Raw genomic sequence first — 26608 nt, forward strand, 5'->3', positions numbered from 1 at the left:
ACAGACCGCCATCAGATCTAATTGGGCCGCTTTCGTTGGGTTGGACTCACTCAAACCGAGCTGGATCACATTTGTAGCAGCAATTGGCTAAACCGTTTCGGTTCGATCGAACCGGCCCCCGCTGCTTCACCGAACTTTGCTTTCTTGCGCCATGGCACGTGAACCATGGTGTATACGATATCATGGAAGTTGAGTACAAGCGCATCAAACCGACCCGATCTAATCTCGGTTGAACCGGTTATAATTTATGAACCAATTCGCCTGGAAATATATATATATATACATATATATATGTGTATATGTATACATGTATATACATATATACATATGTGTGTATATATACATGTATATACATATATATGTATATATATACACACACACGAAATGTCTATATAGATGCAGCTAAATAGACATATATTGAGATTTCAGTATGCTGTCAACTGGTAATGTAAGCAATAAAAGCATCCAAATCAGCTTTGGAAGATCCACCCTCAGCCATGGCTTTTCTTACTGCTTGTCCCACAGCGTTGGCTCTCCTCTGCACCTCCTTCCCTTCCTCGCTAATCATCAGCCTCAGGATAGAATCCCTTATCGCCATTGCTGGCGTGAGCTCGTTCCTCTTGGCCCAGTCGCGCACGAGGACGCCGGTGCCGAGGATGTGAGTCACGAGCAGGGTGTTTCTTGGCTGATCTGAGTGCATGGGCCACGCCAAGATCGGCACGCCCATGCTCAAGCTCTCCATGCACGAGTTCCACCCGCAGTGGCTCATGAAACCGCCGGTGGACCGGTGCGCCAGGATATCCAGCTGCGGCGCCCACCCTCTCACCACCCTCCCCGCCCTGTGCACCGCCTTGTCATAGTTCGGCAGCAGCTTGTCGCCCGAAGCGTGGTCGCTGATTCCTTCGTCGGCGTAGATGTCGGCCCTGTCGGCGTCTCTCAGCACCCAGATGAACTGCTGGCCGCTAGCCTGCAGTCCCGCCGCCAACTCGGCCACCTGCTCGTCGGACAACGACGAAGTCGTTCCGAAGGACACGTACACCACCGACGATGGCGGCTGCTGGTCCAACCACTCCAGGCACTCGTGGCGACAGCTGGTACCATCGTCGGCGACGACTGTCTGGTTCAGGGGGCCGACGGCGAAGGTCTTCTGCTCGCGCCACCGTGGTTCTTCCTTGAGCAGGTCGATGAATGGGCCCTCGATGGAGCGACAGGTGTTGAGCAAGCGGCCAGAGTCGGCGCCCGTCATCTGGTGCTGGCTCTGCAGGAAGCCCAAAAACTCGTCAGTGAAGCAGCCGTCGTTTGTTACCACGGCCAGGTTTAGTTTCCCGACGACCAGATCCTCGAGCTGCTTTCCGCAGGATTCCCAGAGGTAGAGGAGGACGGCGAAGGCGGAGACGCTGTGGAAGGAGAACGCCTCGACACCGGGGAGGGAGGCGGCCAGAGCGGCGGCGAAGGACATGGCAGAGTCGTGGATGAGGACGACGCGGCGAGAGGGGGCCGCGAGGGAGCGGAGGAGGGCGGCGAGAGGATGCCGGAGGTGGACGGCGGCGTCGAATGCCGGCTGGAGGTGGGCGGGGAACTTGACAGCAGCCCGAGGGTCAGGCTCCGGGGAGGCGAAGGGCGGCAACGGGAAGTCATGGAAGTGGATCGTCGCGTCCGGCCGCCATCCACGGGCGCGGTCTCGTACCTGGCGGTTGTGGGTGGCCGAGCCGGCGTAATGGACGGCAACGCCGCGAGCGGAGAGGAGGCGAGCGAGGTGGAGGAGCTGGTTGAGGTGGCCAAAAGCAGGGAGAGGAAGCACCACCACCGACACACCTCTCAGGTTGGTTTCAGCTTCTCTGCCGTCATCCATGGCAGAAATGAACCGAGGCGGGTGAAGTGATGCAGCGTGCAGCGGGCAATCCAACCGCAGGAAATGGATTAAACTACGGAAGCCAGTAATGCTCTCTTATGGGGGAAAGATTTGGGACGCAATTGCTTTTGTTGCAGGCTATGGTTGCTATCATGCACATTGACGTGATGTTTAGCTGCTGCATGTTGGGGCGGAGAGCAGCCCGTTTGGCGTAGAGCGGCGCTTTCGCACCCCAATTTGGTGGACGTCAGTGGATTGCTGTCCTTTTACTCATTTATTTCTTTTTTCTTAATATATTTTTTTTGCCCTACCAAAATGCAATTCTCCTTTTTATCTTTTGCTGTCCAACTTGTTAATTATTTCTTAATATATTTAATTGTTAATTATATAATTAGTAAATATATGAAATTAGTATCTCTATTGAGACATCAGAATTAATTACCATTTTATTTTAATATTAATTAATTCACATGATTTTTTTTTAAATTTTTTTGTAAAAAAATATATTCAATCAGTGGATTGGATAGGAATGAATGATTAGATTATCCAATACATATATATAATATAATTCAATTCTGCAAAAGAACAAATTGCATGCTTTGATTGTGAGATTAGAGATGTGAGCTGTGTGTTTTTGAAGGGTGGGAGAATGGATGTGAAACTTTTGCACGTTGTGGTGTTGGGGCCATCACATTATTAATGCAGCAACAATCTGTCATTTCTGGTCTCTAAATATCCCTTTGTGTTTGTTTCATTCGTCAGGTCCACTGGCAAAGTGTGTGGCAGCTGAAAGCTCACCAACTACATATAAATATTACGGTGCCATGTCCATTGAGAAGAACCCTAAAGAAACAGAAGATATATCTCTACAATATACTAAAGAGATTTGAGCTGCAGATAACACAGACTTGACAGAAACCCAAGCCAAACTCTATCTTGGATTAACTCGGCCAATTGGGCAGCAGAAAGAGATGATAACTCTGCCAACCCAATTTCTCTTCTTTTAGCGCTAAATGCTCAAATCTCGTTGTGACTCTATGCATGCGATGCAATGCTCTTTAATTACTTATTATTATTATTTTGTATTTTAATCAATCTTTGTATTTAAATAATTTATATTGAGATCTCTTTAGTTCGAAACAAATAATCCAATTTACTTTAACATCATCAATTGTATTAATCGAAAATATAATACATGACATCACGTATTGGATTGATACGAAGGTGATGGGTAAAAATATAATTTTAATATATTTTTTTTATTTTTAATAAAAAAATATTTAAAATTATTTTTTAAATAAAATTATTAAAAATAAAAGAAATTATTTATTTCATTTTTAAAACTATAAAAATCTCGATATAAATTTACAAAACACTAATAAGATAATTAATCTATTATGTCTTGAGCATTAATCCAAAACGTTTAGGCAATAGACTATGATTCCATTCATATCATCTCTCACTCACAGGCCTAAACTGAAAGTGGAATTCATTTTGGAGGGACTTATCGACCGATGTCACGCTCACCGGCGTGAGATCGGAGAGCAAATTCTACCTGTCTGAATGCCGGTGAAACGAAGCAGAAGGTGAAACCAAGTAAACATAATGACAGTATCAAAAGCAGCAGCAGTCTCTGCAGCATCACCAGCTTCCTTATCTCCCTCAGCAGCCTGTCATCATCTTCCCGGCGCCTGAAGGATAACCTCGCGCCGGCGTCTCCCATGGCCACCCTGCTCCGAAACAGCACCGAGTTCGCCACCCCCTGTGTGTTGTTGTTGAGGTAGATACTGACACAGCAGCGATGACGCGGCCGCCGTTGCCGAACCGACATCGAAGCTCCTGCATTCGTGCCACCTGAAGAGACATGACCGGCGGTGCCCCCGGCGGTCATGGCGAGTCTCAAGCGATGAAGTGTACAAGGAAGAAGAACATTTGTCTGGGTTATACAAGTTGCTCTAATGGAGGATTTGCTACTGCTGCAAGCAAAGAAGATTCCTTGGAATGACTTGCCCCTTTCCATCGTCTCCCACGCAGGAACAAGTATTGTTTTTTCAGTTAGAGCTCATTAACATATCGATTCTTTGACTTAAAATTTGATAATCTGATTTAAAAAATTTATATTAAAATTCTTATAGTTATAAAAGTAAAATATTTAACTTCATTTATCATAATATCATCGATACAACATGTGTATCAATAATATGAAAATGATAGATAAAAATATAATTTTAACAGTAGTGGTGAACGATGGTGTCCTAGTTGACTATTGTGATGGTAGTCGACAAGAACGACATTATGGTCGGCTTGTTGATGCCGATCCGAATATCGACAACGAAGAGAAAGAGAAGACAAAACGATGAAACATCTACGTCGACGCTGGAGGAGAAAGATGAGGGAGGTGAGGCATCTATATCGACGTTACATCACTCTACCTTCTCTTCTTCCTCCGGTGCCCAATCTATATATGCGTCGATGCCGAAGGAGAAAGAGGAGATAGGTGAGGCATATATGTCAGCACTAAGCTTAAATCCTCTCGCTCACTTCCAGCATCGTGGTAGGAGAGAGTATCAGAAAGATGACGATGACGGATATGACGAGTAGAAAGGAGGACGAGGGCTTATTATCTTTCCCGTCGTCAAATCTATACTCTTGGGCCTCCATTTTATGTGGCAATCACTCCTCATCGTCCGATCATATCTCCTTCGGTCACGAACGGAGTTGATCCAGAAGCAGGTCGACAACCACACCGCTATGGCAGGGGTGTACGCATCATTCACGTGCCGGCTAAAGCTCAAGAGCTCGAAGCAGACATGCCTCTTTGTCGAGCTCTCCCTCCTCCTCCTCGTTACCCACCACCCCTTTCTCTAATCTGCATTGCCATTGGACGAAGCGACCGTTTGAGGATTTGAGCGCGATGCCAGCATGGATGCCTTATTGCTTTGCCTCCTCTTCCTCCTCATCATTAATGTTCATATCGATATTGACAAGATCGATCATCGTGTTGTTATCGCCGACCACCACCACAACAATCACTCACAACACCAACATTAAAATTATCTTTTTTACCTATTATTTTCGTGTCATTCATGCACGTGCTATCACATGCTATATCTTCTGTTGATAAAGCTGATCACATTAGGATAAATGAGGTTAAATGTTTTACCTTCATAACTATATGAATTTTAATATAAATTTTAAGATATAAAATATTCTAACTACATGAGGTAATCTATACGACATATATCAACAATGAATCATATTGATCAAATTACAAGCATAAGACCTAAAGATACAAGTATTTATTCAATAACCAAACCTTAAATCTAAAACCTTCTTTCTTTCACAAAGAAATCTTTCAATAATTAGATTCTTTATCATTTGATCCAATGGTAGTGGATCCAAGAACGCAAAAAATATTTATCCAATACTTACCAATCCCAACATGAATAAAACTCACCTCAATACGAGATTAGAAAATAACTAAGAACATGAGCGGTAATATCATAGGAACACATCTTTTTAGTTCTTCAAACACGACAAATAAACCTGCAGAATCTCAGTTTATGTGATGGTCGACTTGTGACATGAATGACAAAAGAATGATGATAGTAATAACAATAACAATATCAACACAAAGAATGTTTAACCCAAAAAGTAACTCTAATCAGAGATAATTACGAGCACATTGCTTCAAATCCAATTCCAAATAGAACACAGAAATCATGACATACTATCAAAGTACCATGTATCCTATTATTCTAACAAGTTACAATCGTATATCATAGAGCCTAGATTTAGCAGCAAAGTGAAACAAAAAGGATAACATGCCTGCAGCAAATTTCCAGAAAACAAACAGGCTCGAATATAACTTGAATATAGTGTACCTAAGAATACCAAGAGAACCCAACATCAATCGAGGAACAACATTAGAAAATTCAATTACTCCATTTCAAGTCATTACCGTGATGAAGTGACAATATCGAACTATCAATCACATAGAGAACTTTCATAATCATGCCGAGAGGTTTTCGGTTTCAGTGACATTTCTGCGTTCAAACGATCCTAGAATGATACCCATATTGATTTTCAGGAAATCTAATACCCCATTAAGAAATAATATTATTTTTCTAAGAAATATAACCAGTAAGGGATAAGCACACGCTAGAAAGAAAAGAGGAAAAAGAAAATGATCACATAATACAAGGAAAAATAAGAAAAGAATATATAAATTTAATGAATTCGGAACCTGAATACACTATGATTTATTTCCCTATGAAGAGAGATTAGGAACTGGTGAGGAGGAAAAGCTCCCAGCCCTCTCTTTAGACTCGATCAACATCAATACAACTTCCCGCATAGTTGGTCTATCCAATGGGGACATATTTGTACATCGCAAAGCAATTTTCAGAACCATGATCATGTGATCGACAACGATCCTATCTTCCAGATTCAGTTTACTATCAAGTATTCCAGCATTTAAAGAATTGTCTCTAATATATGTCCTTACCCATGTAACAAGGTCACCACCTTGGTCTAAGGGTTGTACAGGTGTTCTTCCAGTCAGCAATTCCAGGAGGACAACTCCATAGCTATAGACGTCACACTTTTCCGTAACCTTCATGGTATATGCATATTCTGACAAAAAGGCATAATTAAACATGTTTATTATAAAGGTTGAAAACATGAACTCGGAGATGCATATACTCTACAACAGATATGTGGTAACAGTGCAATGCAAGTTGATAAATTATGTACAAATTACAATATAGTTGCTAGCATCGGCTCGCAGGTAAAAATCAGCATGCATCATCAAAAACACGGAAATCCAAAATATTTTTTCTAATGCTATGATAGTGAGCTAGAAATGTCAAGCTCCGTTGCAGGACATTTGTGAAAGCAAAAAGGCAAAGCACAAGAGGCCATTTCGATGGGGACATAGTCATTAGGACTACAATGGCTGTATAGAAACTGTTATTACGAAAAGGACTACTTAGCGCAAGTCTCTCAGGGATTAGTACAATAAGCACACAATTTAACTTTGTGGTGACCAAATCCAAAAGGAACTTAAACATCTGTTCAACCTTTGGGGGGTAAAGAAACTCCTGTCCAAGCAAGAATTTCAAGTTATTCTATCTAGTGTGTTGAATTAGTTTAGGAGAAAATTTGGAATTATGTTAAAAGACATAACAGAGTAGATAAGTTCTAAATTGCCTGCTAGTTGGTCAGAAATTACACAGGAAAAATGGTACATTCAGAATACAGTAACTACACAACATTGTTATGCTTTGCTCATAGCATAAAACCCTCCTAAGGTATCTTAGCTCCTGGTGATGCAGGAGAAATGAGCAGGCTAGAGTTTCAAGATTGCTCTAATAATTAAACAGTTGTGATGTCAGTGTTCCGTCTGAGAATCATGTTGCTGCTTGGGTAGAATAATCAGAAAGAGAACAGAATAAGGTAGCAGTCAAAGTTGGTAGAGCCAGTGCAGTAGCTTTTACTTTAAAATAGTAGATGGGATGGTTAACCATAGGGAACAGCTGAAGTAGAAAGAAAATGGTATAAATTAATGTCATTTAAGATGACTTACCAGGTGCTATATACCCATATGATCCAGCAACTGCAGACATGGATTTTGATTGTGGCATGTCAATCACCTTTGCCAATCCAAAGTCTCCAACATGAGCTTCAAAATTTTCATCAAGTAGAATGTTGTTCGACTTGATATCTCTGTGAATGATGCGGAGTTTGCAATCATGGTGCAAGTACGAAAGCCCCTCAGCAGCACCAAGAGCAATCATATAACGGGTGCTCCAGTCAAGAGGAGGAGATTGCCCATGAAGCAACTCACCCAGGCTGCCTCTTGGCATATACTCGTATAGAAGAAGATTGGAACCCTGGTGATAGAAGAAACCATAGAGCTTTACAATGTTTTTGTGCCTGATCTTTCCAAGTGTCAAAATCTCTGCCCTGAAACTGTTCTCCATATTGTTACCTTCCCGATTAGATGCTAGCTTCTTTACAGCAACTGTCTGCCCAGACTGCACAACTGCTCTGTACACTATTCCACAAGCACCACTTCCAATTATGAAACTCTCATCAAAATTATTTGTGGCAGCAACTATATCTTGAAAGGTAAAATTTTCCCTTAAAGAAATATATGTGCCTGAAGTTGTAGTACATATTTGCTTGTCATGGAAAGAAGCAACTGTTTCAAGAGGTTTTCTCATGATATAAACAATTAAAGCAATAAGAACAAGAGAAATTCCTCCAACAACAGCAGCAATTATCGCAATAATCCTACCCAAGGAGGTATTTGTTCTGGCCGGCAGAGATGCAGATGATGGTGATGAACCACAATTACCAAGAGGTTTACCACAAAGACCCTTATTTCCTATAAAGCTACTTAGGGCCATATTTTGAAACAGTGGAATAGAAGGTATAGGTCCTGTAAGATTATTATATGAAACATTTAGACCAAGTAAGCTAGATAGATTGGCAAATGTTGATGGAATTTCACCGGTTAGATGGTTATTGTTCAAGAAAAGGGACTCCAACAGAGCAAGATGGCCGAGTTCTGGTGGTATGTCCCCCGAAAGGTTATTGTAGCTAAGATTCATTGCAATTTGTAGACTTGAAAGCGCACCCAACTCCTTAGGTATTGCACCAAAAAAATCATTTCCACCCATCTGAAGCTCCGTCAGACGAGAGAGCTTTCCCGTAATGGTAGGTATTTTTCCTGATAACATATTATCAGAAAGTATAAGCCGTTCCAACTGCAGAAGGTTTCCAATTTCATTAGGCAATGTGCCTACAAACTGATTCTGGCTGAGATCAAGCCGCTGAAGCATCTTACAGTTGAAAACCTCTGGAGGTATGCTTCCTCTAATTTTATTGGATGAGATGTTAAAGACGACCAACTGTGACAGATTACCAATCTCCCCTGGCAACTTATGGGTGAAGAAGTTGTTATGAAGATTAAGCCTCTGTAAAGATATGCATTCCCCTATGTCTGCTGGAATGGGACCACTGAATCTGTTGTCATCCAACTCAATGGTAGTGAGATTAACCAGCTTGCACAAACTAGAGGGAAAGCTTCCTGTGAGACTGTTCTTACCTAGATGAAGCTGAACCAACGATTTACAATTGGTAACTCCATCAGGAATGTTGCCAGTCAACTTGTTTGACCAAAAGTTCAACAACATAAGGTTCGAGTGTCTACAAAGATTGCTCGGTACTTGCCCGGTGAGGTTGTTCTCCGAAAAGTCAACCACCCAAAGTGGGCTGTACACCCCAAACCTCTGAGGAATGATGCCGGATAGGTTGTTACTGAAGAGTTGCAATTGAATCAGATCAGGCAGATACTGCAGTCCAAGAGGAATTATTCCAGTGAGAGAGTTGATAGAGAGGTCAAGCTTTTTTAACCTTTTTAATCCACTGAGTTCAGGAGGAATGTTGCCCATAAGCTTATTCTGGAACAGGTAAAGCAACTGCAAACCCTTCATATTACTGAATTCTGGTGGTACTTCTCCAGTCAACAGATTTTCTGAAAAATCGATCTCTATTGCTGCAGTAAGATTCCCAATGGTTTTTGGGATCGTTCCATTCAATGAATTCCTGTACAAATACAACTTCTCCAAGTTGTTCAGATTTCCAATCTCTACAGGTACATCACCTACTAGATAATTCTGGTAAAGTGCGAGTGTCACGAGGCTACTGCAGTTTCCCAGCTGCTTGGGAATAATCCCAGAAAGTTGGTTGTCCCAAAGAATCAGTTCAGTCAATTTATTCAACTTCCCGAGCGATTTAGGAATCTCACCTCCAAGCTGGTTCTGTGCAAGGCCAAGAAGCTTCAAGTTACTACAGTCGCTTATCGCCTCTGGAATGCTTCCAGATATCAGATTCTGTCCCACTCGAAATGTGGTTAGATTCTTCAGCCTGCCTACAGACCTAGGCAATGGACCTGTAAGGTTGTTAGTGTAGGCCAGAAGTTCGACAAGCGATGAAAGTTCTCCGATCGACTCAGGAAGAGAACCAGATAGTTTGTTGTTGCACAAATTACATTTTGACAAAGATGAAAGGGCACCTAATTCATGAGGGATTTCACCTTCAAACTTGTTGTTATTCAGATACAAAATTTCCAACCTTGAACAATTTCTGATCTCCCTAGGGACTGTTCCCGAGAATTCATTGAAGGAAAGGTCGAGATGAGTTAGGTGAACTAATCCACCAATGCTAGGAGAGATGGTTCCAGATAGATTCATGGAGTTGAGATTGAGACCTAGAACTACTGGATTGTAGTCAGAAGTGCAATTCACACCCTTCCATCCACAAGGCGTAAGATCATTTGCGTTCCAATCATAAAGGTGGTGTACAGCATCCTTCATCATATTCTTAAGTTCCAATAGGTATTGTCCTTCTATGTTTACCCCTTCAGAGTTATGTACGAATACAAAGGCCAATAATGCCAAAAACTTTAGAAGAATCAAAGCAAGAGCTCTGCTAAATTCTGGAATATCTGACATCTTAACCATCAGAATCACTTACTAGAAGAGCTACTGTTGAGATCAGTAAAGCCTCATCGCACCAAGAACGGAAACAACCTTTCAGTCATCCTCCGTGCCTAATCTCAGAGGGTCCTCAATTTCCTGATAAATGTAAAAAAGAAAAAAGTTACTCAGATTGCAAGAGAAGCTACAACAGTTAAAAGCAACACCTTTAGAAATTGAGTTTACAGAATCCAAATAAATTTCATAAAATTGGGCCTTCCTCCATGGTTTTGAAGCCTTGGAAGTGGCAAACCGATGCAATGCTTCACCGATGAACAAATCACACCAGTACATGCTTCCGGTGTGATGAACTGGACTTTCTTGCCTCAACAGATCTCATCGAAGAGAGTTTTTGATCAAACCAGATCTTGTGTTAGGTATGATCAACCGGACTTTCTTACCTCAAGAAAGCTCAAGACAAGCCAATTCTTCGAGCAGATACGAAGACGAAGACGCCACCACTGCCATCTGCTCCCCCTCCGGATTTAAGACAGCTCAACCCAAAATTCTCTCGCCTAACTTTGGAAAAGCCTAATTCGTATTGGCGATATTTCTCGCAGCCAAACTAAAACCCTAGAGCGGTCCAACAAACTGGGACAAGTCACTTCGAGCCCACCTCAGCTTTTACCAAATTCTCGTGAAAGATACCTACTTTTCAAACTATCACATCAATATCTACATTTAATCTCAGGACGAAGCCATAACAAATTTTCCCGGCCCAGAGCTCGAACACTCGAGACCGCAAACTCAGTCGCGGCGACAAAAAACTCTTCTGCAGAAGAAACCCACCATTTCAAACAACACGATAATCCTCCGTTCAGCCGAAGAAAATACAGCTGGAATCTTACAAACTGACCCAAATTCCTTCAAGAAAGAGACCCGCCACCGAGGAAAAATCACATGAAATCACGAAATCTTGAAAGCTTTCCGTATGCGAAACCTGTAAAGGAGCAGGCTTTCCAGCTCTTCCCTCGAAAGGAAGAGTGCAAAGGCGCCAACTTTTTTCTCTTCTTTCGCCTTCTTCGACCTACTGATGCATGGAATCTACCTCGATTCAGTCCATTTCCACTCTGGAAATTCACGCTCCACTCCTCTGCCCTGCTTTTGGCCCCATCTGACCCTCACCGTCGATCCGAAAAGGAACCTATTTTAAGAAGAAAGATGACGATTTGGAGAGAGAATGGAAACAAAGAAGACAAAGCAGCCACAGTAATGGCCGGCAAGCATGCTTTCACGGTCTCAGCCTTTTCTACACCACCACACCCCCCCCCCCTCCCCCCCCCCACCTTCCTCTTATTACTGAATAGTGCTTCCTAATTCTCGTTGACTAGAGCGATTTCTTTACACGGCTATTCAAGCACACTGATGGTGTTGGGCAAAAAAGACAGTGGAGTGTCTTCTAGGTTTTGAACTGACTCCAAGATGAGCTCTAATAGTATAAAGGCTCTTAGGCTTGGAACAAAGTCCAAGAATACTTCTATTCCATTCTATCCATTTCTTTTGGCTACCAGTTGCTAGTTCCAACGTCGATCTTTATTGCTCGAACAGTAGATGAATTGGATTTTAGGCTCGATCGATCTTGAGTTGGAGCTGAGAATCAATCATGGAGTTCTTAAGGGGTTGGATGCCCTCCTGCGGACCCAACCATGAAATATATCTTTGTATGAAGCTTCTATCGGTGCTTCCATGTGAGGAGGATTCTAACTGGGGATGATTGGAGAGGCTCTGCAGAGTGTGCCACATGCAGAATATGAGCAACACTTCAGTACATGTACTCTTTCTTCTGAGTTGTTTTTTGATCCATGTGAGATCAAGTCAAGGAGTTGGTCATTGGTCATAAAAAAAAAAATCAGTCAAAGGATTGGTCATCAAGAAAACTTGATCTAAGTTTCAGTTGTTCAAAATGTTTCTTGCCAGAAACCTTCACCTCCACATTCAACAAGGTCATTTACTATATGCAAGAATAAATAGATTTGAGGATGCTTACTGAGCTGGAGAAGAGTCATATGAGAAGTCCCAGTGATCTGTAGACAATCAGTCATTATGCTGATATGAACCTCAACATCAAATGGAACCATAGGAGGTTTCAGCTCTGCACAAATATTCCACCACAAGTTTCTACTTTGCTAAGATCACAAAGAAACTTCAACTGGTCTGCAAATCTCAATCTGACATGGAAGAGTTGAAGGGAAAGAAGAAGGGAGTGACAACAAATGTCTAGGAACATTGTTACCAAGTCTGCTCACCTTGGTATAGCATCCCACTCCTTGTTCTTGATGAATTTTGTCACAAATCCACAAAGTCTCAGTTCATGAATTATAATGCATCCCTCCTTTACAACAATGGCTGGATCATGTCAAACAACAAAAAGGAAAACCCATTAGGATTTTACTATCTCTCTGGAGAGCACTTGGCCCAACCCCATGCTCTCTCATCTACCTTCATCTTCAACCCATGGAATCCATGTGGTATTCTGAAAGAGACAGCCATGCTCATCTTTTTCCTAACCCATTCATGTTCAGTTCCTCTTTGATTCACTTCTCCTTTCCACTCTCAGTACTTGGATTCTTTTCATCATCTTTTTCTTTTACAAAGGCCTCCATACAATGACTGCTTTCACCATTTGGCATAAGTTAGGCTGGAAGACACAAAAAGTCAAGTCTCCAAACTACATAATCTTTTTATTGAAAAACACATCAAGATGCAGAGAACTGCTTGCTTCAAATTCAAATGATAGAAACTAAAGCATTGAAGTCCTGAAGAATCATTCATGAATCAGCGGCAGTTGAGTTGTTAAATCAACATTGTCAGCTGAGAAACATGCAAGAAAACCCATCTCAAGAAGAAAAGAATAAGTGAAAAGATAGCTGGGACCAAGCTGCTTCTTGGTCCCAGAAGCTGACAGTAGCCTTCAAAAAGCACCAAAAGATTGTTCATATGGGTCATACTCATGTGGTCTCATTTTCTAGCTTATATGTCATCCATCAAAGATTTCTTTGACTAGTCCTTAAGCAGCACCAACACAACAAAAATTCTCTGGGATTCAAGTGAACACCAAGAACTGCATCAAACTAAAGAGACTGTCCCACCCTACCCTGAAAGATAGACATAATTGAGGTTGCAGTGCAAGGTCGGCAGCAGAAGGATTAAAGTGACTGACATGTACATGTAGAAGAGGAGATGAGAATGAAGACATGAACATCTCTGCTCTCTGTTGCTTCCTTCTTCTGCTGATCTACTATCTCTTTAGATTGTCTTGAATATCATGAGGTGTGATCTGGGAACTAAATGGCATAATTCTTCTTTGAGATAGAAAAAAGAAGTATTTCCTAATACATTCCTGCATCATTGAGGTTAGATAATCTTCATAGGATAAATCTGAGGACACAGTTACAGAGTTCTGTTTGATAGTTACACTCGATCATGCGCAAGAAAAAGCACTCCAATTGAGCATCAAGTGCTCATCTTTTATCTTCTTGCACATCATTCATCTATTTTTTTTATCTTATTTTAGGAGGAAAGTGGCTTTTCCATTTGGCATGTGATGGGTCTTAGATTAGTGGGTGGTCCATTTGGCAGACTGTAATGGCCACAGCTTGGAGTTTTCGTTCTTCACACTCCATAGAATGACAAGGAAAGGGGGAAGATTAGATGGTGACATAGTAGACTCTTGAAGTAAGCCAATTGATCTAACTTGATCATTTTTCATTCCTTTTCATTTCTATCATTCAAAAAACCATATATTTGTTTATACTGGTCAGAAGATAAATTGATCACTAGGTTTAAAGATGGGTGGGTTATGGTACTTGTGTGCATACCATAACACAATGCTTCTTTATCCGGAGTAGACACCCACAATGTTCTCAGTGATCATCTGATGTGGAGATTTGGCTTATCTTAACAACCATGGCATTTCGTTGCTTGTCACACTCACTGCTGATCCATTGTTGAGACAATTATGGACAGATGGTATGTCAGTATATGGTCACACTTGTTTAGATCATCAGTTTATGGCATTCCTCAAAAAATCTGATGGTAGTGATGGTGACAAATTTTGATAGAGAAATTAATCCTTATGCTTACCACAATAGTCCTTAGTAATGTTATGGCCTTCTTGCCAGGACATCTGGCCTTCCATGATGATGACTGGGTTCTGCTGATATAACCTTAGAATATATAAGCTGTATTTTATTTTGTAATGATTGAGGGGTATTTCTGGGTCCGCCCAACTGTGTTTCTATAAAAATATATCATGCAAAGATATTCCAACTGCTCAAATTATAATAGCATTATCATGCAAAATGAACAATAATTCACCATTTCACATGCCATTTAAGAAACTTCTGATGGCCATGGGATTTGTATTGTATGTAGTATGTACAGATTTTTATGTTTGAACCTATGTGCATAGCTAGCTCAGTTAATATTGAACCACCTATTATGAGCTATCTTATGACCTAAAACACACTATTTTTATCAATTGAAGTGTTCATTATGAATTTTCTGATCATGTTAAGTCATGAAGGCCTGACTAATTGGTTGAAGAGTTCTTTCAAATTTGTACTCATGAATTCATGTCAAAGAGTAGATTTGCATTTTTGAATCAGTTTCCATTCTTCTAAAACAGATAAATGTCCTTTCACCATCTGGCATCTTACATCTAAACTCCATTTATCTATAATATCAAATCAACATGTATTTTGTATATTTGCTTATGTGCAAATGGGACGGACTAACTATATAACTGGGGCTTATGCAATAAAGGTCATATGGTCAAGGATCAGTTTTGTCCAAGTTATTGAACTATTAGTTCTTGTAGATCTGATTGTAGCATGTGTTAGGAAGGTAACTGTTTGATTACTAATTAGGTGTTTATATGAAGAAGATATGACATGAAGCCCTGAGGAGACAATTTTTGAGTAGGCACAACCAACACATGTACTAGCAACTGCAAAGAATTGAGCTAAACCATGTTTAGACCTTGATACAATACCTAATAATCTATCTGCTATTCGCTTGAAACATGATCTGTACTCCACATCCAAATCTTAATTTACCCTTTCAAGAACATGAAAATGTGCTCAAATTGTGTGCAAGTCACAAAAGTTCATATGTCAAACTTTTATATATTTATAAGACATCAAAATAATACACAATTGTCAGTATGAAGGAAAAATCGAAACATACGAGGCGCTGTGATTATGGTTGTCAACTTGAGAGACACTCCGGAAGAGCAGGACACATTGCAGAGACATCATACTAACACATCAACATGCTGTGCAGATTCATTACAGCATATGGCCGTGTCCCTCACTATAACAGGATAGATCAATTTCCACACTGTGATAGTAATATACAAGATAAGTTCAGTACTAATGAAAATGCATGTAATGTAACTTCAAGAACTACATGTCACATTAAGTGCAACGAGGAAAGAAGCTAGAATAGGAAGAGCATAAATGTGAACTCGATTGTGCTATAATAATAAGAACAAACAATGCAATAAAATTAGTCGCCTTTTCCTCGTTATGATAACTCAGAACTGTTGTTGAACGATGGGAAACTGTAAGAGATGGTTATGGCAAATACAGTGATAGAGGACATGTCTAATGAGAAACTTTGAGCAAATAAATAAGTAGCATGAAGTGTTAATTGTTAAGAAAAGAGTTGAGATTGCTGCAAACTTCCTGCACAAACTAATAGGCATTATAGTTCATTTGCTCAATGAATTACTTAGTTGTTGCAATTGCCCCTAGAATAGGGAGATATATCTCATGTCAGTGACATGGAAGATCAATCTTCATTGTAGCACAGATTATTTAATTATTCATGCCAAAGTCAAAGTTATTTCCAACCAAATTCTACAATTATTTCATCTATTAAAAGACAATATGGCTGTGTAGCAAAATGAAAAAACACAGACAAGTTTTTCTTGCTTACTCTTAGCTTAGTTGAACCAGAACCTGCACCTTACATAGGAGAATTTTCCTATAAAAGTATCTAGAAAATCTGCTGCTGCTTCAATAGTTCCTAGATAAGGTAAGTGTGCATCTTTTTCCTGCAACCAAAATCCTAGGTAGAAGTTGTCTGCATATCTATACTTTAACATGCCATATATACATACATGAATCCTCAGTTTCATACCTATATCTGATCCAATGGTCAGGGATATATTCTTTCTAGATAGTGAAAATTCAAATAGATACTAGCATAAACTTGCAATATTAGCAAGCAATATTCTGATTAGTTCCTACCTTATTCTTTCCCTACACTTCATTTTAATATTCATCTCACAGGGGACATATAATATGTTGCCTTATTGCATATGATCAATACATCTTTTCCTTAAAAAGGAAAGCTAATATAGGGTCATCAGGAAAACAAAAGCAAGGGTCATTCCCTTTTAACAATGAAAGGATGAGCAAATGAGATGCAACTTGCTAGATTCAGCAAGTAGATCAAGTTAAAAGATGGGTTAAAAGAAACTGGTAGTTGTCTTTTGTATCAGCATTCTACTTTTCTTTTAGGGAAAAGATGGGTTAAAATTTTAAATTAACCCATTATTACATAAAGGTGTGTCAGTGTTTTCTATTTGTTGAATTGGGTTTTATGCTTTCATTTCAGGGTAAGGACTAAAATACTACATCTGCAAACTGAGTCAGAATGGCATTTTCATTGTAAGAGACCACATTCAATGGACCCCCTTGACAAGGAAAGATTTAAAATATTGCTAGAAAATACACTACTAGTCTACTCAGAATATTGGTACAATTTTGTTTCAAATTGAGTAAAAATTGTCAGTTCATAGATAGTGGTCGATAGGTATAGTTTGAACAACCAACCATGTAGGTAATGATCAAAGCAATCTGAAATTCTACAAAAACAGCCCAGTGAATGCTGCGCCGAACTTTCCAGCATTTGATGATGCCACATATATGCAACGATATCCTCATTGCAGGATTTCATGAAGGCCATAATTATGCAAATTTATCCCTACATGAAGATAGTAACCTGCTAATATAATGCATTAGAATGATCACTCAAGCAATCTAGAGCAATCTCTCGATGCACTAGACAGATGGTAGAGCAATCTCTCGATGCACTAAGGCCATATAATGCACTAAAGACGTGTTACTGAAGTGGATTTTTCTGTAATGGATTAGAGCAATTTTCCTGATTTATTTTCCTCATATTTTTTAAAATGCCAATTTTTTTAATTTTATATACTGGTAAAAGTATTTTTAACAGTAAAATTCTACAAAAAAGAAAGGATGTCCGATATTAGCACTTACAATATATGCTGGCAGCAAGCCATTCATTGATAATTTTAACCCATGTGCTAACCCAACCAACATCTATGCTCCACCTGTAGAAGTGACTAAGATTAGAAGTATAGGGGTTTAGGTATTGTAAGGACTATCTGGAGTCCCTAATAACAGATAAATCCAGAGGATTTTAGAGATCTTACTTTCTGGTTGGATGTTTTAGTTCCCAGTTAATGAATAACATCGCAAAATACATTGATCCCATCGAAAATATGAAATGGAATATCTCATACTTGTAAGGTATATCATCTTCAGATGGAACCTCATCCTTGCGGAACTGCATATGAACAAACATTAAGGGCATTACTCATTTCTATGATTCATCTTGAAAGAACAGCATAGCATCCGCATATGTTTTGTTCTTTTGATGGAATATCAAAGGTGAACAAAAGATGCTAGGCCTTCTCAAAACTCTTTAAAGTACAACCAAATGACTGAAAATGTTTTCACCTGAAAAGATTGTGAATCGATTCCAGTTGAAAATGTTGCCATTACAATCGCACAAATAGCAATAAAGAAGCTCTAGATCAGAAGCATCAGAAGATTGCAAACATCAGTTGGCAGGAACTTACCAATGTATTCATAGGAAGCTTCATCAAAAGCTCAAAAATCTTATTATCTGTAGATATGCTCAAATTTTACATAATCTTGAAGGTATCAGAAATATATTCTGTCAAAATAGAAACTAATAACAAGTTGCTTGGAATGAATATCCATTATGACTTGATCGAGATTATGACAAAAATTGATTTATCGTCAAATGGATCATTCAGTATAATCACAGCAACAAGATGAGAGTATTGTTATATAATACACAACATCAAAAATTACAATTAACCCATTGGCTGCGTTCACAGCTTAGACTAAATACTGACATAAAGACAATAAAGAAAGATCTACAATACCCTTAATGGTAATGGTGAAAAATGGATATTGAATTGATATAAAAGAGCTTTTACACAAAGAGATTTATCAGCTAAAAATTAAAGGTGTTTGTCTTTCTTACTAGTATAGTAGTCATGTCATCTCTGTCGGCCATTTTCTTTTGACTGTTGCATTTCTGAGTATGAGGTTCACTGCAAGTGGCAAGAAAGATTGTTCTTGGTGAACCTTGTTAATTAAATCCTTACAATTTACTAGGATATACATGAAGATGAAAGATTTTCAATTAACAATTGGATTTTCTTAAATTCTCAATGTAATTAGCACTAGTAGTTATTATGTTTAACAAAAGCTATCAACACAATCTTCTGATAGCCCATGTTCATGGGCATATATATGCAGTTATATTTCCACTATAAATATATACATGCATGTTATAAAATGTTAGTAGAGCAATAAATAAAAGTTCAGGAGAAAATAAACTGTAGAATGGTATAGTGACTTGAAAGATATCACAAAACTAGATAATAACCTACATCATGAGTACAATCAATAACAAGTTTCTCAGATGTTGTCATACCTTTGAATAGCAGACCAGCAAAGGAAAACAATGTATGAACCCATGATTGCAGAAGATAAAAGTCCCACATTAACCTATTTTATAATGTGAAAAAGGTAGTTCACAGTTCACACTGATTAAAAAGATGATGCATGACTTGAGAGTTGAGACCATGTGGGTAATAGTAACTAAGAAGATAGAGACAAATGATCATTTAACATATCAAAGTAGTATGTTAAATATTTAACATATTTTAATGGAGTATCTGCTGAAGGTAATGAAAATATGGTAAGAACCCAAGAATCAACATGGTCTATGTACATTTCATAACTGAGTGGTTTCATATTTCATTTGACTGTATACCATGCAAGTAATCAGTCTACTTATATTAGACCATGAAATAGTGTATATTTAATATTTATTACTATGTCAAGGTTAACTTTCATGATTTGCACAATTAATCAGGAAGATGCTCGCTAAGGCTTTTGAGCATTGGCTACAAAATTTATAGAACATTTGAGTTCTTTATTCATTTTGTTTATCTTTTCATATCTTGATATCTGAATATATGTGACATTCTTTCTGGAATTTTGTGTTTCTAAGTTTCTAGGAGGAGAATCCACTCACTCATAAATCTGGTATCTAAAATATATTGCTTCTGTTACGTGTGATACCTGTAAATGTAATATTCGTGACAAAGAAGAACATCTACTTTTGGTTGGAAGAAATCAAGAGAAAGGAAACTTTCTCATTGTAAAAGAGATTTCTCGGGCTCTGGGAGATGCTTTGTACAAAAGACTAGATTTTGCTCTTCATGACTTTAACGCTTTGCAGATTTCTTTTTTTTTTTATAAATGCAAAATTTCATCACAGTCAAAGTAATAATGCTGCCAAGTGATGTCTATTGTTAACTAATTCTTCCCTTTTTCCGGTAGTCCTTTTAGGTTTGAGCTTAAACCACCAGAAATTACTGAAGTGTTGAGATTCTCAAAACACAAATACATATTTGTTTTTGAAGGGAAAGGCACTCAACATATGTAGAGTTCAGTTTTTGACCTGGAATCAAATAATGAATCCCACATATCAATAATAAATATTGTCGGGTTATGTCTGAATTATTATTTTTAATTCAAGGAAGACCTTTTATGTTTATTGGTGGTTGACTTTGAATAGTTAGTTGAGAGGACTGCAAAGTTTCTTGGCACTTCTCCTGAGACATGCATATGTTGTTTTGACTTTTGAACATGTGGTTGCTATGTGTCTACACATTTTAGCTCTTTGAGATCAGTTTATTTAACAAGTGGCCTCTAAGAAATGGATTAAAAGAGATAAGAATTGAGTTTCTTTCTAAGCATTCTTATTTTTCATGATTTTCACAGTAGATGCACTGCCCACTCTAGTGAATCTCATAAAGAATAACACAGAAGTTTTATCAGAATGAGCATAACACCTTCAAGATAGCCTAAGCAATCCCCTGATCTTCAGTTTACAGATACACATTTGCGTAATGCTTAACAGGAATTTATACATGCTACACAAATAGCATTTTCAGTGATCACACAAAAATTCTCTTGAACAAATTAAAATAGTAATGTATTTTAATGTTGGCTATGAAATAAAACTTCGTACTTGTGAAAGTATTCATAGAATGTAAATATTGGTGGAGCATACCTTAGAATGTAGAGATACTATCATCATAACTTTAACCAATATTGCTGTCCATGTGATGAAGAATATGTTGATGACACAAGTTGACTCCAGTGCATATAAATAGTACATCAGAATAATCCCAAAGAAAGAAGCAATGTAGAAAATGGTGGACAAGAACAATCCAAGCAAGGCACTGAAAAAAGGTAAGAGAAAATAGAAAAGGTAATTTATGCAGAAGAATCTCCAAGCCATTACAAAGAACTTTGTTATAAATGACAACAGATAGCTAGAGTGGTTACAATTTTCTCCCACCAGTTATATGTGGTTTACGTGGCATATTAGATATAAAAAAAATAGAATACAATGGTCTATTGTAAAACCATGCACTTACAAGATTGAAAAATTGAATGCATAGACTTGGCTTATGATGTTATATTCTGAAGTTCAAGTGTAGGCCAACTATATCATCCAATAGACATTCCTTAAGATAATTGAGTAATTTCTTCTGTCAACTGCTATAACATCTCTTTTAACTGATTATTGCATGCTTATGTGAATCTTAAAAATGAATCAAGTTGATCAAGAGTAGGCAAGACCTTGTATGTAATGTGTGCCAGAAAAATCAAAGTTTCATCATGCCTGTGAGTGAAACAATGCACAGCATTGCAACAGCATATGACGTTAAAATTGTGGCTCCATGATCAATCTCATACCATTTGTTTGTTTCCAAATCTGCCATCCACTGGTTGTCGCACCATTTAAGGAAGCGGATCATACTTATAAGTTGGAGAAGAAGAAAGACCCTGTACAATTCCAAAGCAGACATATTGCAGGTTTGAAAAACATGTGAGATCAAATAATCTTTCTTGATGAAAGGAGTGGATTATGAGACTGCTGTAGTTCAAATACAAAAAATTCTCATGAAAGGAAATAATAAAGCTTTGAGGATAACGTTGCAAGATAAGATTCCAGAAGAAATGACATCAAATGAATTCACTATCATTTTAACTTATTTTTTTGATATAGATAAAGTGAAATATCTATGGTATTATTAATGTTGAGCTTTAAGGATATAATCTATACTTATTAAGCTAGCTCTAGCTACCACGCTGGCATAATAAGCTGTGTTTATGCATGTGTGTCTACATACAAGAGGAAGAAATTTTATTGTTAGTTCATATTTCAAGCCCATATGTTACATGTAGGTTTACCAAATCTTCCATTCAATCAGGAGGAAAACAGCAACAATTTGTTACATCAATCTACATACTTGATACAGCTATTTGATGTTGATATAGACGATGAACCAAAAATCATAAAAGGTTGTTTGTTGTATTAACATTTTTAAATGGTTTATGAAAGAACATCATTTGATAAATGCACATTATAGTTGCTTATTTGGTGTCAAAAACTTGAAAAATTAACTCTGGAGTAAGTTCCTTGAGTTGCTCTAATTGTTGTCAGACTGACATGTAATTCTTAAACTCTTAATCAGTTTGGTAACCAAATTCCAATAAAGTGTTAGATTAAGATTGACTTTCTCAAATGTAGTGACTCAAGTTTCAAATACTTAGCTAATCGCATGCGGTAGTTCTATAATGTCCTGCCTGTGGCAACAATTTTGCTGCTCCTCTTTTAAGTGCTTTATACAATAAAGTTCTCAAAATTTGAAATATTTCGTTGTGGCAGATAAAGGAAAGAATGTTTGGAAATAATGACACTAGAAATGCAAATTTTGATTGTAGGATGGTGAACAAATATTGATTGTTTAAATTAAAAGGATATACTCCTATTTTAAATTTGAGCAGCGGGGACTCTATTGAAATCTATTTATGATGTAATGATTGCAACTAAAATCATTTCTCAAATGAAGTAATTTGATAATTGTTTTTAAAGTTACACCAAACTAAAGGTGTAGCATAAAAGAAATTACTTATATAAGATGGGCATAGAAGGATTACAGTATTACCCAGCACCAACACGTGCAACTTCACCTGCAAAAAGAAGGTTCGTTTGTCAATAATTTTTTTTAATATCTACCTCTTCCATTTTCATTTTTTTTTTATTTTGCTGCAGGTTGAGCAAAGAACTAGAAGCTAATACTTGCAGGTTATATTCTCATGTTTTACCAAAGCAAAAAGAGATACATATACTTTGACAATGATATCTTCTATCAGACAAGGATGCACTGTTTTGTCATGGTTCAATGTAAAAATTATTTAGGAAGAAGAATATAAAAAAATTGGACTAATAATGTGAGACAATATATTGCTTTTATATGGATGAAAATCAAATTCTCTGTATGAATATAATACTTAATTACTATTTTGCATTACCATATATTTGGATAATATTTGAAGGGATGATGAACGGAAACCCTGTTGATAAAAGATAAACCATGCACTTCAGAGACCACCACCCAGAATGCCATGAATTGCGAGCTTCTTGCAGCTTGTGAACTCTAAAACTGGTGACACACATGAATGAGAAAAATGTCTGTTTATGGTCAAGGTGTCTAATATTTGTCATTCCAAGATGTTGCCACCAGAAGTAAAGCATTTAAGAGAGTTACTACTGTTGGAATTTGAATAACATCATCTCAGTTACATCACAAGAAATGCAAAATCCATAATCACTTTTGAAGTATTATATTGAAGAATTTGTAACTCTTCGGAGTTTGTAAGAAAAAGATACGAAACACCCTAAGCTCACTCGAAGAACTCCTCCAGCATGAACACAGTTATTTCCCTCAACTCCACATGCCCTTTCAGCTGAACAATGAAAAAAAAAACATTAAAACAAATATAGCTATAATTTTAATGGTGTATTACTGATATTCCAACTTTTCTACAATTTCCTTACCTAGTCTGTAGTAACAGATGAAAGAACCCTTGATAAAATTTCTAGTTTATTTTTATATACCAGAAGAATTTACAATCCAGACAAGATAAGTACCAAAAAAGAGATTGTTGACAAAGACAAAAGAAGCTTCTTATAGCTGAAGTTGAAGGTGGAAATTAGAAGAATAATTTGAAATTAGATTATCACAAGCAATCTACTCAAGACTAGAGTTTTCATATGAGATGGCACAGCACGCTACTCAACTTGACCAAGACTCAAACAAAGAAGTGGATCTACATCTAATTGTAGACCTAGTTCTTCCACTTGGTGGATCTGGATCTCAGACTAGATATTGATCACTCCTTCACTTGGTGTATCAGATTACAGTCAAGAAGTCTTCAGTTTCATATTGGACATATTTGAAGAGTTTTTTGTGCAGTTCATGGATTCAAAATTCTAAAACTGGCACTGGAAATAAGCCTAGTAGATCCAGTTGGATTAGCTTTTATTAGTTAGAAGAGGATCAGAGAGATGAATTGCTGTAAAATAGCAGTGTCATTCAAAAAAGTCCTAACTTGATTGATAATCAGGATGTCAGTCACTTACGAAGAAAACTATGAAGAACCTTGTGCCCATAGTCACGAAGAAACCAAGCCAATAAGTTTGTTACGAAGAAAATAAATCCATAAACATATCGAGCTTGCAAAGATTGCTTCCTTTTGAATGAATACAGTTCACTCGTCTGTTTTATATTTGGTTTGTCCTGTCTTAGCCCATCTTCATGATTTCTATCATCTTCCACCACAATGTTGTCAACAGATTCCATCTGAGAATGGAAAAAAGGATTAATGGAAGTCACAAGTTCCTTTCATTAAATATAATCTCAGTAATCCTGTACCCGATAACTTGACAAACAAACTCCTATTGACCCTTCAAGATCAGTTATTCACACATCATCAGTTAGGGTGACTGTGCCGAAAGTGAATGGTAAAGATTATTTCGACAATGAAACATGATAAATAGAGAACATGTAGAACCAACGATATAAAAAAAATTTCTTGCAAGCTATAACAACGAGGCCCAAATCAAAATGATACTTTAGTATAAAAAACTGCAAAGACAATAGAACATCTGCACAAATGTATTTAATGTAAATGCAAACAAGAAAAGATAACATTTATGTTTGAGTGACTAGCAGCATCAAGAAGCGTAATTAGGTTCAAGAACATGTGTAATATATGAAAGAGCACACTACGCCAACGTCAAGATAATAAAACTCATTGCATTCTTAAGCAATTTATCAGAAGTTGCAATGACAAAAGCTGTGACAAGTAACATTGCCCAACGCTTAGTCACAGAAGTCAAAAAGAAGAAAGAAAAAACACACTGCCTACCTGCATGACATCATTAACAACATAATACTATATTCCTCCTTAGTCCTAAGATGAGTCCGAAGCTTCCTTCAGCATATCCATCGTGGCTCCTTCATCATATCCAAAAGATGAATCAGGTGGTATCTAAGATAAGTTTATTCAACGAAAATTCATCATATCCAAGATAAGTTGTTGCTTTGTATCCATATTTATGCTCTAGTTATTAACTTGTGATCAGATGGTCATGACCTGCTAATTGAGTTCACGGCAGTAAGATGAAAATTTTGAGGAAAATCAACTTACAGATGATTGTCGGTCAATGCTTGTTTCTAAAATTTTGTGGCTTTTACAGATACCAGTTTAGGTTTCCCTATGTGTAAAGTTCTCATTAACATCGAAACAGTCAAAATGATTCCAGGGTTTAGCTAGTGCCTCAAAGACTGAGGGACACTACAGAGCCAGACCAAGCATAACAACAACCATCTCCGGAAAGATCCCAGAAAAGGGAAACCCACAACAATGAATTTGCACCTGCCCGAGCAACCACAATAAATGGAAATAAAAGAAGGAACAAGGGCTTGTGACACAACGAGATTGCTCATCACACTAGGGCAAATGTTGTCTAATAATCACATCGGTAACACCATAAACATAGAGACGCAGAAGCAATATAATCTTTCTCTAACAATAGGCAACTGAAAGACACAAAAAGAATACCCCAACACAAAGGCATTGAGCACCAAGGAAAAACCAAGAAACTCGAGTCCCAATGTCATTCAAGAAGGGGAAACAGAGAGAGGGCAGCAAAGCTGAGGCACCAAGAAAACCAACAAACTCATCGCCTTAATGCCCAAAACGTCGACAAGCTAAGGAACACCATAAAGATGGCACAATCTCGAACAACGTCTCCACATAGATGCCGAGATTTGGAATGTAAATGCAACAGAGTGACCAATTAGGCTTCCAAGAACTCACATTTCCAAGAATCCAGTGGCAACAAATCGGCAACAGAGAAGAAAGCTATCCTCCCGCTCTCTCCGGAGGAGCCCTTTAAATAGCTCTCTCGATGCCACTCTTGTGGTCAAAATGACCAAAACACCCCCACCGATCTGGAGATCGGACGGTTCGTCACTGCCGGGACGGACACGGGCGACCGTTGGGCCGCTCTTCTTCACAAAGCTTTCTTCTCTCTGTTGCCCGAAAGAAACCTCCGCAGGAAACACGTTAATGGGGTTTGGTAGAGCAGTAGGAATGCTGGGTACGTGGAATGGCACGTAGCATTTGGACCATTCTGCTACATGGAATATGGAATCTGCTTCGTCTTCTAGATTCATACTGACTCGCGTTGCATGGAAATCTTGTGTTACTTGTGGAGATTACCAAGTGGAAACTCATGGGTTTCCCAGGGGAGCAGTAAGAGCTTGTGAGGCTGGTCATGGATTGTCGTCCATTTTCGATTGACATGCTTGAAGAGCACAATCTTTCAGTTCACCTATCCAAAGTGAATTGTCCAAGATTTCATCCAAACCATAATTCTTCGTAGAAACGGCAGCGTGATTAACTTTGTTGAATCGGACAAC

General features: G+C 38.3%; 3 protein-coding genes across 4 annotated transcripts; all 3 read right to left on the bottom strand.

Annotated features, from left to right (window-relative positions):
* Positions 1-397: 397 nt before the first annotated feature.
* LOC103976612 (cis-zeatin O-glucosyltransferase 2-like) lies at positions 398-2080 on the bottom strand. The gene is made up of 2 exons (XM_018826317.2): positions 1334-2080; positions 398-1258 (listed from the first exon to the last, which is right to left on the bottom strand). Exons 1-2 carry the CDS (start codon positions 1850-1852, stop codon positions 437-439), a joined length of 1341 nt encoding a protein of 446 aa, XP_018681862.2. The 5' UTR covers positions 1853-2080; the 3' UTR covers positions 398-436.
* A 3982-nt stretch (positions 2081-6062) lies between these two features.
* On the bottom strand, positions 6063-11614 carry LOC135610405 (probable leucine-rich repeat receptor-like protein kinase At5g63930). The gene is made up of 3 exons (XM_065104878.1): positions 10800-11614; positions 7440-10497; positions 6063-6487 (listed from the first exon to the last, which is right to left on the bottom strand). The coding sequence occupies exons 2-3, from the start codon at positions 10381-10383 to the stop codon at positions 6123-6125; spliced, it is 3309 nt and encodes a 1102-aa protein (XP_064960950.1). The 5' UTR covers positions 10384-10497; positions 10800-11614; the 3' UTR covers positions 6063-6122.
* A 3906-nt stretch (positions 11615-15520) lies between these two features.
* LOC135610406 (uncharacterized) lies at positions 15521-26133 on the bottom strand. 2 transcript variants are annotated; one of them, XM_065104879.1, is made up of 14 exons: positions 26004-26133; positions 25050-25138; positions 24262-24481; positions 23509-23585; positions 23151-23310; positions 22784-22808; positions 21528-21617; positions 20836-21007; positions 19186-19259; positions 18730-18799; positions 18174-18245; positions 17867-18000; positions 17691-17764; positions 15521-15738 (listed from the first exon to the last, which is right to left on the bottom strand). In XM_065104879.1, exons 2-14 carry the CDS (start codon positions 25053-25055, stop codon positions 15653-15655), a joined length of 1260 nt encoding a protein of 419 aa, XP_064960951.1. In that variant the 5' UTR covers positions 25056-25138; positions 26004-26133; the 3' UTR covers positions 15521-15652. The 2 variants fall into 2 exon arrangements, with proteins under 2 accessions (XP_064960951.1, XP_064960952.1); XM_065104880.1 differs by lacking the exon at positions 25050-25138.
* Positions 26134-26608: the final 475 nt, after the last annotated feature.

The sequence above is a fragment of the Musa acuminata genome, chromosome BXJ2-4 (genome assembly GCF_036884655.1).
Source record: "Musa acuminata AAA Group cultivar baxijiao chromosome BXJ2-4, Cavendish_Baxijiao_AAA, whole genome shotgun sequence".
Taxonomy (NCBI): Eukaryota; Viridiplantae; Streptophyta; class Magnoliopsida; order Zingiberales; family Musaceae; genus Musa; species Musa acuminata.

What these genes read in the sequence shown, in the direction of transcription:
- LOC135610406 (XM_065104879.1), bottom strand. An exon ending in GGTTCTTCATAGTTTTCTTC is followed by an intron (nt 23,586 to 24,261) that starts GTAAGTGACTGA and finishes TTCATTGTTCAG; the next exon opens with CTGAAAGGGCATGTGGAGTT. An exon ending in GAGTGAGCTTAGGGTGTTTC is followed by an intron (nt 23,311 to 23,508) that starts GTATCTTTTTCT and finishes GACCATAAACAG; the next exon opens with ACATTTTTCTCATTCATGTG.
- LOC135610405 (XM_065104878.1), bottom strand. Translation starts at nt 10,383, where the DNA reads ATGGTTAAGATGTCAGATATTCCAGAATTTAGCAGAGCTCTTGCTTTG. An exon ending in ATATGGGTATATAGCACCTG is followed by an intron (nt 6,488 to 7,439) that starts GTAAGTCATCTT and finishes CCTTTTTGTCAG; the next exon opens with AATATGCATATACCATGAAG.
- LOC103976612 (XM_018826317.2), bottom strand. Translation starts at nt 1,852, where the DNA reads ATGGATGACGGCAGAGAAGCTGAAACCAACCTGAGAGGTGTGTCGGTG. An exon ending in GAAAGCAGCTCGAGGATCTG is followed by an intron (nt 1,259 to 1,333) that starts GTCGTCGGGAAA and finishes GGCTTCCTGCAG; the next exon opens with AGCCAGCACCAGATGACGGG.